Source organism: Papaver somniferum, chromosome 4, assembly GCF_003573695.1.
Source record: "Papaver somniferum cultivar HN1 chromosome 4, ASM357369v1, whole genome shotgun sequence".
Taxonomy (NCBI): Eukaryota; Viridiplantae; Streptophyta; class Magnoliopsida; order Ranunculales; family Papaveraceae; genus Papaver; species Papaver somniferum.
This window is the reverse complement of record NC_039361.1, coordinates 20,342,382-20,354,951: the sequence shown is the minus strand read 5'-3', so window position 1 is coordinate 20,354,951 and position 12,570 is coordinate 20,342,382. Positions and strand designations below refer to the sequence as shown.

Here is a 12,570-nt window from a genome sequence, read left to right as displayed (position 1 = left end):
TCCACAAGTTAATTAACTTAGTCTTTAATGAAAACACATGTTTGGATGGTGAAATCAATTGATTTCGATTGTTTGAATTCTAGGGTTTAGGGTTCTATCCTTTTTTTTTTTAATCAATTGACTTGATTTGCAGTTGTGATTGAATCATCGATGTAGAGAAGAACAAAGAGTAAGAAATACTGATGGATTTGAATTATTTGATCTCAAGAAGAGAAAAGTGCAGGATCGTGTTCGAAGATAAGAAGAAGCTGTGAATGTTGATTTCCATGGGTTTTTGATGAACTAGGAAGTTAGGGTTTGTCGAGATGATGTGAAATGGAATATATATAAGACATGAAAGAAATTGGGGAGATTGACAAAAATCAGGGTTTGAAGTGCAATTCAAGTAGTTGTTGAGTATGTGTGACAGATTTGAAGCAATGGGTTTGTTCTTGAATTCAAATTGACAAGTATTAAGAGATTTTGATGTTCTGCTGCTTTAGTTTATGATGAGCAGGTGTTGGTAGTCACTGGCAAGGATGTAAAATGGATAGTTGTTAACCAAGCAATAACCAGGTTATGAAAAGTTGCTTGAGTTGAGCTCAAGTTGAGTAGTTTTGAGCTGAGATGATAGCTCATGTGGTGTTGTTGATTTTTAGAAAGGAAGAAGAGTTGTTGTGGTTGATTGGCTAAGAAGATGGTGTTGCTGTTGAAATGAAATTGCAGGTGCAGTTGCAATTGGTGGTTGTTATAGGGAGAAAATAAGAAGTGGCTGCATCTGTTGGCTCATGTTGTGATCATGAAGTTGTTGCAGGGGTTCTAATTTCAACAAAATGCAAGGATTAATGGGTTTGATTTGTTTCTCTTGTTGCTTACAGGAAGATGAAACTGAGATGGCATTAGTGTTATAACTAGGTTCGATGTCAGTTAAGATGACAAGGAGAGTAAGAGGATGGATTTGTTTGAATGAGTCTTGGATAAAGAGAAATCAAGTAGTTCTGGTGGTGTTGGAATTGTAGTATATGAGTTTGTGGTGCTATTGAAGGTTGATGTGGTTTTAGTGGAGCTGATAGGTGTCGGTGTAGCTGAAATGAAAGTGCAATGGGTTCCAGGTCCAAGATAACAAAACAATGTGTTGTTGTGCTGCAGAGAAGATACAGAAATGACTTAGATGTATGCTAGGACTGTGCACGGGTGAAGAGTATAATGGGTTGAATATGGCTCAGGCGAGTTGACTCACCAATCCAGACTGACTCACCGAGGGTTAAACTGTCTTTTACTACGGAGGTTAACTGACATACGTGCATCTAACGACTGTTAACCGTTTTTTTGAAAAAAACGGGATGGAAAAGGTCAATCTCGGCCACTTTATATAAACATTCAAAAAAACGGCCATTTTGTGAAATACATTACAAAAACATGGCCACTTTATTAAAAAGCCCTAGAAGATTTGCTTTTGCTCTGCTGCCAGTTTGGCACCTCTTTTTGCAGCTGTATCTGCAGCAAAATTAACTTTTTTTAAGTTGTGCCAGAATGTGATTGAATGGATTTTACTTACTGCCGTCATCCATCTCATTTTTACAAACCATGGCATCTTGTTTTCTGCAAATTCAGATATGACTGTTTTGGAGTCTGAGTTCAGAATTATATTATGCAATTTCCATTCTACTACCAATTCAACTGCACCTATGATTGCATATACTTCTGCAATGTAATTAATAGCAATGCCAATTCCTCCAGAAATAACTCCCAAAACTTGACTGAAGTGATCTCTTATTACTACATCAAAACCAGCAGCTCCTGGATTTCCAATGGATGCTCCTTCACAGAAAAACATAACACAACCAGTACTTGGTGGTATCCAGAAGCAAGGTTTAATGCATTGAAATTTAATTTTTCTTGATCCCAGATTAAAAGAGAGAATTACCTGGATATCATTGTCAGTATTCCACTTGTTGCTTTTGATTCCGAAGCCTCCTCCATATATTGTTTTTTTTACTCTACTCTTAAAGCTTTGAGTACTAGGCTTCACTTGCTCAAAAAGCATTTTGTTTTTTTGAAACCAAAGCTCTTTTAAAATTGCACAAGCAGCTACTATCCAGCATTCTTAAATAAATGGACTTTTACCCTTTGCATTGCTCCACACTTCTTCAAAAGAATTTGGAACTTTGAGTTTAAATATAGGACATATCCAATTCCAAATCTTTTTACTGAATTTGCATTCCCACATTAAATGATGCATGTTATCTTGTTCTTCTTCACAAATGCATCACCTTGAAGCCAAATCATACCTCTTTCAACCAATACTGAATCATCAATATATATTCCTTGAACAAATTTCCAAATGTTGCTTGTTATAGATGGATGTAAGAATGAATTCCATATGTATTTATAACAATGCATAGGTTGTTCTTTATTTCTCACTAAATTAATTGCTGAGGAAGTTGTGAAATTACCTTTTATTTCTCATGTCCATATTAAGCTATCACCTCCAATACCAATTTCAGGTAAAGTGTAATTTGAAATCATTTGGTTTATTTGCTCATGTATACTGCATACTCCTCCAATGATTAAATCTGACACTTCCATATTGATATGAGCTTTAATATAGTCAGTGTATCCCACTTCTTCTATAAGGGGTGAATTGCTAATCCAAGGATCAAACCAAATAGATATCATATGTTCATCACCAATACACCATCTTATATTCTCTTTTAATGATTTCATGCCCATTTTAAACCAGGCCAAATGGATGAAAGTTGCCAGTTATTCTTTATTGATGATGGATGTCTTGAAATCTAGCTTTGATAAATAGAACCCATTCTGCATTAGAGTTTATTATTCTCCATAGAATCTTCATCAGTAATGCTTTATTGAGAACTTCCAATCTTTGTATACCCAGAACACCTTCACTATAAGGAAAAAAACTTTCCTCCATGAAAGAGTTTTGTATTTTCTAGTTTCACTATCATCATACCATAAAAAATTCCTAATTATTCTCTCACATATCTTGATTACTGATTTTGGCCATTTATAGACCGACATACTATATATAGATTGGCACACTGCAAAGTATTGATTTTATGAGAACTAATCTATCATTAAATGACAGCAGTTTTCCTTTCCAAGTAGCCAATTTCTTTTGCATTAGCTCCACCATTGGCCATACTGTAGAGATTTTTACTCTGCCATATTGTAGAATTACTCCTAAGTATTTGTCAGGTAAAGTACTACTTACTTCCATTTGTACCATTTCTTTGATTTGCAGAACCCTTGCAGTAGTTGTTCCATCCACAAAGAGCTTGCTTTTTACTTTTATTTATTACTTGACCTGAGCTTTTCTGGTACTCTTCTAGAAGCTTCATAAGATTCAGAATGCTTTTCTTTTTGCTCCATTTCAAAAAATAAAGACATCATCAGTAAAGAACATATGAGAAGGATGAATTACATTCCTTATTACCATTGGACTTCTCTTGCCTTCAGCTACCATTTTTGATATATTTCTACTAAGGACATCTTCCATAAGCACAAAAAGTATTGGAGATAGAGGGTCTCCTTGTCTCAACCCTCTACCCACAGAGAAGAAGCCATTAGGTCCACCATTTATCATAACTGAAACTTTTGCAGACTCAAATATAGTGCAGAGACATTTACACCATGTGTTTGAAAAACCAAATTTGATTAACACCTGAAATAAGAATTTCCAACTCACAGAATCATAAGCCTGGGATATGTCCAATTTGAGTGCAATGTTGGCACCTCTTCTTTTCTTCTTCATTTCATTGACCATTTCAGAAGCTACAACTATTTGATCTTGTATATTTCTCCCTTTGATGTATGTTGCTTGCTGAGGAGAGATGAGTTTATTCATGAGACTTGACATTCTTATTGTGATGATTTTGGTGAAAATCTTGAAGCTAACATCGCTGAGACCAATTGGTCTATATTGATGTGTAGATCTTGCACCTTAAACTTTTGGCAGAAGCACTAGAAAATTAGAATTTAAGCCTCTTGGAATAAGCCTCCTTTTCCAACAAAATTGTACTGCATTTACTACATCAGTTTGAATTACTTTCCAACATGATATGTAAAAACTACCAGAGAAACCATCTGGCCCTGGAGAACTGTCTGGATCCATTTCAAATAGAATTTGCTTTATCTCTTCAGAAGATGGAACATCATCCAACATAGCTTGATCTTCTGTTGTTATTGCTTTAGGAATTACATCAAGCAATGATTCTGAGATCTCAACTTCCTTAAACTTGAATTTTTCCTAAAATAGTTAATGAGAATTTATGCAATTTTACTTTGATCTGTGATAATTTCGTTGTTACTATTCTCTAATTCACTAATAAAATTTCGAGCTTGCCTTACCTTCAGATTGGTATGGAAGAAGCTTGTATTGGAAGACCCTTCTTTGACCCATAGTTCTAGCTTTAAGTTTCAACATTGTACTTAATTGTACCTCTTTTGAATTTAAAGTGTTTTCAGCTTTCACTAAGTTGTCCTAGAGCTCCTCATTCTGGGGATTGGCATCAGATATTTTCATTGCTTCTTGAACTTCTTTTGCAGCTTCTTTAATTTGCTCATTCACATTACCAAACACTTCCCAGTTCCATTTTACTAGCATTTTCTTTAACTTTTTTAATTTACTCTGAAATACAAAAGCTGAATCACCCACTACATTTTCAGACCAACAATTAGTGACTACATCCATAAAACTAGGATGGTCAATCCAAATTTTTTGGAATTTTTGTGGAACATTTTTTGGTTTAGGACAGCTAGCACATCCCCCCAAAAGTGGAGCATGATCAAATGTTATTCTCATACCAACTTTATATCCCCAATCTTCATATTGTTGAAGCCATAAATTGTTAAATACTGCTCTGTCTAGATTACACAAAATCCTTCTAGTATCATGCTGACAATTTGACCAAGTATATTCACATCCTGATTTAGGAGCTTGCTGTAACTCACATTTGTTTAAGCAAGTATTGAACTCAAGCATGTTTCTTGTATTAGCAAACCTTCCTCCAACTTTTTCCCTTGTTGTCGTGATGGCATTGAAGTCACCAATGGAAAGCCAAGGTTTATTTAAATCACTTATCATTTTCATCTTAGACCACAAAAATCTTCTTTGCACTGCACTAACATGGGCATGAACTCCAGAAACCAGATTGCCTCTAATGTTGACTGTTATCATCTGACTTGACATGGATACCACAGTTGGTGTAGGCAGATGTTTATTCCAAAACAACCAGATGTTCCCTTTTATATTTAAAATTGAATTATGAATTACCATATTCTGCATCCCTGGTAAATTCAACTTATTGCAAAATGTTGTATTACAAGTCACCTTAGGTTCTGCTATAAAAACTAATGAAGGTTGAAATTGATTTATTAAAGACCTTAATTTCTCTTGAGCCCTAGGTCTTATCAGGCCCCTGAGATTCCAAAATAAGACTTTCATTGTAAAAAATGGAGGTCCCTAGTACCTCATTTTCCTTGATTCTTTCTAAAGTTGTATTTATTATTAACTTGTTGAGCTTTCACCTTAGTTGCTACCTCCTTTTATTGGTCAGCTGGAATGGATTTTGCATTTGATGAGGATGGCTTTTGAATCACTTTAGACCAAGAGGTTGTTGGAACTCTTTCCTCTGATACTGAACCATATTTACCATTGATAAAATTGATGACACTTTTATCCATTGCATTATATTCAGCAATTTGTAGAATTTTTGCTGGAGTAAGTGTTTCATTCCCTTCACTCATTTGTATTTCTATTTCCTCCTCAATTACAGTATTAAGAGTTTCAAATCTAGCAGAAGATATATTAACAGTTGCATTGTGATCTTGGGATGCACGCTGTTGACTTATTGATGTAACTGGAGTATAACATATATCAAACTTTACTTGTTCCTTTTGAGCAGTTATTTGTGGTGTTGATGCAACATTTGAAGTAGAAGAAGTATTTTTTTCCTTTGTCAGTATGCTTCTCAGGGGAAATTGGCTTGAAATTATTTGTTGCAGCTCTTTGATTTACTTGATTATTCTTTTCTTCTGCTTCAACTGATATCTTCACTTTGCATTCAGTTTGTAAATGCCCAACCATTTTACAGTGATGATTTTTTTTGGCAACTTTGTAAGTAAAACTTCTTGCATAAAACCACCAAACTTAGTTTTAATCCATAGTTTATGTGGAATTTTCTTTTCTGAATCAATTTTAATAAGAACTCTAGCATATAATCCATTCTCAAAATTCAGTGTAGCCTCATCTACTTTTACTGGATCTCCCAATGCATTGCTGATGGTAAACAGTGTTTTTTCATCTCAATACTCCAAACTCAGGCCAGGACAATGAACCCAAACCATTTTCGTAGATGTTCGATGAAGTTCTGGGAAAAAATCTGGTATCCAATTACGAATCCATAAAGTTTGATAGAAAACTTTCCAATTCCCAGCTTTGATGTAGTTTTGATCTCTTTCATTATCAAGTTTGATTGTGAAAAAACCTTTCCCCAATGGTATAATTTTGCACTGACCAACTAGATTCCACTGAGATTTCAGATTTGATACTGCATCAGTAAATTTCATACGAAGTAAATCAAGTCGCCCAATCAAAGAATATTGCCACACAACCCATCGATCTTCAGTACCATTAACAAGATCTATTGATGGACTTTCTTATACCGAGTTATTAAGATCCACAACTGATGGATTCATTTCTGAGTTTTGATGTTTTTCCATGAAAATTAAGATAAAACCCTAACAGAAAATAAAGAGAACCAAGTAACAAATTAATGAATACCAATCATTTGAGATATTTGGTCGGAATTTCACTTGAATTAATGATGAAGAACGCTGAATTCAATACTTGAAAACGAAGAAAAAAGGATGAGTTGGTCGCCCGATTTCCAATAAAAATCTCTTTTTTCCCTCCTCCGCCCCTATACCTAGTTAGCAATTCGGAGAATGATTCGCGAATTTTTACGTACTGATCGGAACTGAACAATACGAGCGTACTACTACAACTCCGAACCAGGTACGTGTATTTTGTGGGAAATCTGAATTAGTCGCGACTTATTCGGGTCCGCGATTTATACGCTGATGCAGTCGGACAGCTGTCTGTTGTGTCATCGACTCGAATCGAACTGAGTCAATCCGATTCACGCTGTTATCCCGTTTCATTCATTTCTAAAAAAAATATGTCGTAACAATACGAGCGTACTACTACAACTCCGAACCAGGTACGTGTATTTTATGGGAAATCCGAATTAGTCACGACTTATTCGGGTCCGCAATTTATACGCTGATGCAGTCGGACAGCTGTCTGTTATGTCATCGACTCGAATCGAACCGAACTGAGTCATATGTCGTTGGCGATGGATATTGAGCCTACGACCTCTTCCTTCCTGAGGTACTCTCCACCCACTGAGCTACGCACTGTTTTATCTGTTTTATGATAACAGTCAATGTATTACCTATATATTCATATTCTTTGTTTAAATCATATTTTTAATGCATATAACCCTAAAAATGTATATTCAATTAATTTAATACATGCCGAACTTGCGGTACCGAATTGATATCTTTAAAACGAATTATACATGTATTAATACTGTTCCGAATCACTGCCGTATCACGAACCGTTGACCTGACTTCATGTACTAATACCGTTCCGAATTACTGCCATATCACTAAACCGAATTACTGCCGTATCACGAACCGTTGACCTGATTTTTGACCGAATTCAACTTCTACAAAACCGGATAATACCCGTACGTATCATGTTCTGTACGGATAATACCCGTACGTATCACATTCTGTACGTTTGCGGAACTACGAATTGCTAACTAGGCCCTGTATATAGGTAAAATTTGTCAATTCTCTTGTAATAAGAAAAAATATGGAATTCATATATATCCATGGCTTTTCTTATTTTACCCATATCCCAAGACAAGAAACACTAAGCTTCTTTTTATGGTGTACTAGTAAAGACGCACGCGCGATGCGAGTGCCATTCTGTTTCAAAACAAATTGAACTTTTTATTCCATAATAATCTTTCAATCAAGAATAATCATTCACACACAAATTTGACTATTTATTTATTTTTTGCTTGGCATCGAGCATAGATAATAAGTAAACTCTGAAAACTGGACAGGCGAGATTATGTTTATACATTGGGTATAATGTCCTGTAGGATCTTTAATGCCTATAACATCGAAAAAAAATTGAAAAATAATTATACGTTGTTGTGAAAAAAGATGTGAGAAATTAATTATTAAAGGCGAAGAACGTTGAAGAAGAGATTAACATGATAAGGGCCAAGTATGATGCAAACTTTTCTCATTCCTTTACCAAGCCAATCAAGATGCCTTAGTTATTATTGGATAACCAACCACCAGAAGACTCGCCACAGTACCACTGCTCAAGCAAGAACATTACCACATACCATAATAGAAACCTTTTCTATCGCCATACATAATAAACTGAAATAGTACATGATAAACACTACGAAATGGAAAATTCTAATTTAAAAAATCCAAGTAAAGAAAGCCAAAAATGCAAAACCACACCTTCAAACATGAATGCTACTTGCAAATTCAGTAATTCTGCAATATAAAGATGGGTTTTTCTTCGTAGACATTTCTATCTGACTTTGAAGCAACAAACTCATCCAGTTGGGTAAAACCTCATGTTAAGTGCATACTGCATATGTAGTTACACTGAGTGCAACTCACTATCATCAGCTCAAATTCGTTTCAACGGGTTATCTCGATTGACTGAGTGGGATTGACCCAGCTACAGTGTATATGTCTGGAGTTTGCAATTGTAGTGATATGGGGTCTGAGATGTACTTGTGTCAAATGATTATTGCTTAAGCTGAAGGGGAGACGATGACAAATTAAAGTAATTATATTGATTTGGTGTCATACTAATGATCCATGAACTAACATAAGGGACCAATTATTGGATGCAGAACCGTATATGACAGTTTCACACATTTCAAAAGTGTTATTGAGATGGTTTAATCAAGCACAAAAACATAAACAAAATGAAACTCGGAAATGCAGACAATGCAAACAGTACGTATGATATGGGCTTGGAACAGAGAGACATTTGGTTGTCAAATCCAATGTTTTGGGCATTGGGTATAACAATGGAAAACAATACTTCAGGTTGGGGATTTTTGTAAGATAAATAATCTGTATATCTCACTTATATATACCTGATTGCTAATTATATTGTCCCCCCATAGACAGTTCAGACTCTGCGTTGCTAATATGATCCCCAGCAAATAGGACCTTGAGCAGCTTCCTGCTACAAAACATAAAGACATACAAAGACAACTCTATCAAAGATGTCCAACAAATGTCCAATACAATTCTTATCTCAAACAGCTTAATCAAGGTTATGTGTCTTTAAAACTATATACAACTAAGTTGTTGCCCTGCTAAATTAGTCTGGAATGTCAAAGGAAATAAAACCCATCAAATTGCATTATAATTTGTTTGACATTTGAATTACTATTGTTGGCCGACCTTTAGGGAGGCCTTCTATGTGATGAGAAACCTGCAATCTGTCGGTCACAACAAATGTCCCAGAAATCTGAAATTGGTTTTCCTATTTCTCAATTGTAGGAATTACCTATAGGTACTAATATAGTGGGTTTAGTTAGTGGCAGGTCCACCCATTAAAGCCCACTAATCAGAAGTCCATAATTAAAAGAAAACATGAAAATGGACCAAATTTTTTAAGCCAGGTCCTGTACACGTGCGGGACCAAAGATGTGTATTTCAAAAATTCCTAAAATAACCTTCACCTAACAAATAACATTTTAAGTTTTCTATATTCTCCATTAGTTTTTTTCAGATCCGAATTCTACTCTCTCATCTTTCTGCTTCTGGATTTGTCGACCTAGAGTTTCTGTTGTGTGTTAATCTTCCTTTCTTCTTTCTCCTATTGCTGATATTTTTGTGTTTTTGATTTGTTTTCAACTCAGTCTTGACGATTAGATCGATTTAGTGATGTTTTAGGTTTGTTTTCAATTGATTTCACGATGATCACGATCATGATGTTTTTGTAACTCGATTTCATTATTTTAGTAATTTTTAAGTTAATTTTTTTTTCGTGTTTTGTTTTTTTTGTTCTTTAATGAATCTTGTTTGTAATTATTTGATTTCTTTGTTAGATTATTATGTTTTTAACTTATTTTAGCTTTCGATTTGATTATATTTTTATTTTAGTTTCTGCTTTTTTGGCAAAATGATGCTTGTTTGTAGTTACAGATTGTTTGATTCAGCAGTACATATATGGTGTATTGACAAAAACTGCTTTATTTTTGTTAAATTCATAGTTTTATTTACTTTTTTTGCTTGATCCAGAAGTACATATATGTAATACTGAGATATAACTGTTTTGATTCTGTTGTATTCATAGATTTATACATTTTTTTTGTATACGCAGTTGATTTTTGGTTATGAATCAAAGGTACATATATGGCGTACTTACATTTTGGATCTAATGAAAGCTGATGATTCTCAGAGAAGTATTGCAGATGGTTTTTGCAGCTTCATTTGGTATAACACTAAAATAATCAAAACTCTCTTTTCATTTTCCTTTAAACCTTTTCTTTCAGAAACATCTCCTCCTCCTTCTCGAGGGTTGTCCTTCCCAGTTCTCGGATTTTCTCTTTAATGGCGGCCGGTTAAACATTGTGATTCCATATATAAGCTGCTTCTACACTAAACAAGTCTCTCGATCTTCACTGCTGCTTTCTTTCTACTAGTGCTTCCAATTAATCGCTCTGTCTTGGTAAGTCAACACTTCAGTTTAGTAATCTTTGCTTGAATTTACAATTTTACATAATCACTTGAATTATCTTGATCTTGCATTGTTTGGTGATTTTTTCGATCTGTACATATATATGGTCCTTTTTGATGTTTGATTTTTCGATCTCCATGCTTGATTAGTTTATTCTCGTGAAAATAGGTCAGATCTGGATGGATCCTCACGTTTTTTGTTTATTTCGTTATGAGATTTGCCTATACTAGTTTCTTTTTGTTAGTTTTAGATTTTTTTCACTTTGTTTTTCTTTATGAACCATCAATACATATATGATGTACTGGTAGTTTTTGATGAAAATATTTCAGATCATGCTTGTTTGTTGTTACAAATTGTTTGGATCAGCAGTACATATATGGAATACTGATAAAATTGCTTTAATTTTGTTGTATTTATAGTTTTTTAATTTTTTTTTGCTTGATCTAGAAGTACATATATGCAATACTGAGATATAACTGTTTTGATTTTGTTGTATTTGTAGATTTATAAGTTTTTTTTGACATGCAGTTGATTTTTACTGATGAATCATAGGTACATATATGGAATACTGAAAAGAACTTCCTTAATATGATTATCTTTTTGTTTTTCGCTTCAAAACCACGCTTGTTTGTAGATTCAGATGTTATTATCCACAAGTACATTTGTCAGATACTAGATACTGATATGAAGTGCTCTTGTTGTGTTTGATTCATAGTTTTGTCACCTTTTTAGTCTTATCCTTCAGTAAGTATGTTAAATACGGTAATATGTCTTTCGATTCTCTTATTTTTCATAGATCTGTCACCTATTCTTGTCATGAAGTTGATTTGTAATTCAAGAATCTTTAGTACATATGTCACATAGTGATACTAAGTGCTATTTGTTGTGTTTGATTCAGTACGTGTGTGAAATACTGAAATAGATTCTAGTTTTGTTGATGTGTTTTACGCGGTACGTATTCATATACAGGTTTGTACTCGCCATTTTCACTACTGTCGGGAGTGGTCTAGTCCAGATTATTGGTCTTGGTCAATATTTTAGGTGACAATAGTACCCTCAAACAAGATACTTCTACCTGCTCAATTACTAACTAGAGTTTGCTGGAAGTACATACCAGCACTTCTCATGATAATAAAATGGAAGGTTAATTATCACTAGTCGCATATAGTTTCTTATATTGTTGTTTTTGATTTCATATTCAGGGGATTTCTTGTTCGGCTATGATTTAATGTTTGTAGATTTTTCTTTATGGAAGTATACTGAATCAGCAGTACATATGTGACATACTTATACGAACTTCTTTTGATTATGTTTTATTCTTAGTTTTATCACTTGTTATTGTTTCATCCATAGGTACATATATGCGATACTGAAATAAGACTCTCTCGATTCTGTTATTTTTGGTCATGGAGTTGTTTTATATAGTGAATTAAAAGTACATATATTGTATGTTGAAAAATTGCTTTTTGAATCTGTTCTATACATACATTCTAGTCAGTTAATTCTTATGATTTTTGGCAGTGCATATATGGAATACCAAAATAAAATTGAACCATCATTAGGTAATATTAATTTTGATGTTTGTCATATTACTTGTACTGTTCAGTTTTATCTCCCTTTCCTTGTGCTCTCCAGGGCGTATACACTGGAAGATGTGGAACAGCTTTGATCATTGATTAATTTATTTAATTTGTATGATCCTACAATGTATGTGATGTAATACGTTTTCTAATTTATTTATCATTGATTCTTACAGATTTGTACTC

The 12,570-nt window shown here is 34.1% G+C and overlaps 1 protein-coding gene across 1 annotated transcript; it reads right to left on the bottom strand.

Moving 5' to 3' along the window:
• Nucleotides 1–1,420: 1,420 nt before the first annotated feature.
• Nucleotides 1,421–2,026, bottom strand: LOC113272139. The gene has a single exon (XM_026522033.1). The coding sequence runs from the start codon at nt 2,024–2,026 to the stop codon at nt 1,421–1,423; it is 606 nt and encodes a 201-aa protein (XP_026377818.1).
• Between the last annotated feature and the right edge of the window lie 10,544 nt (nt 2,027–12,570).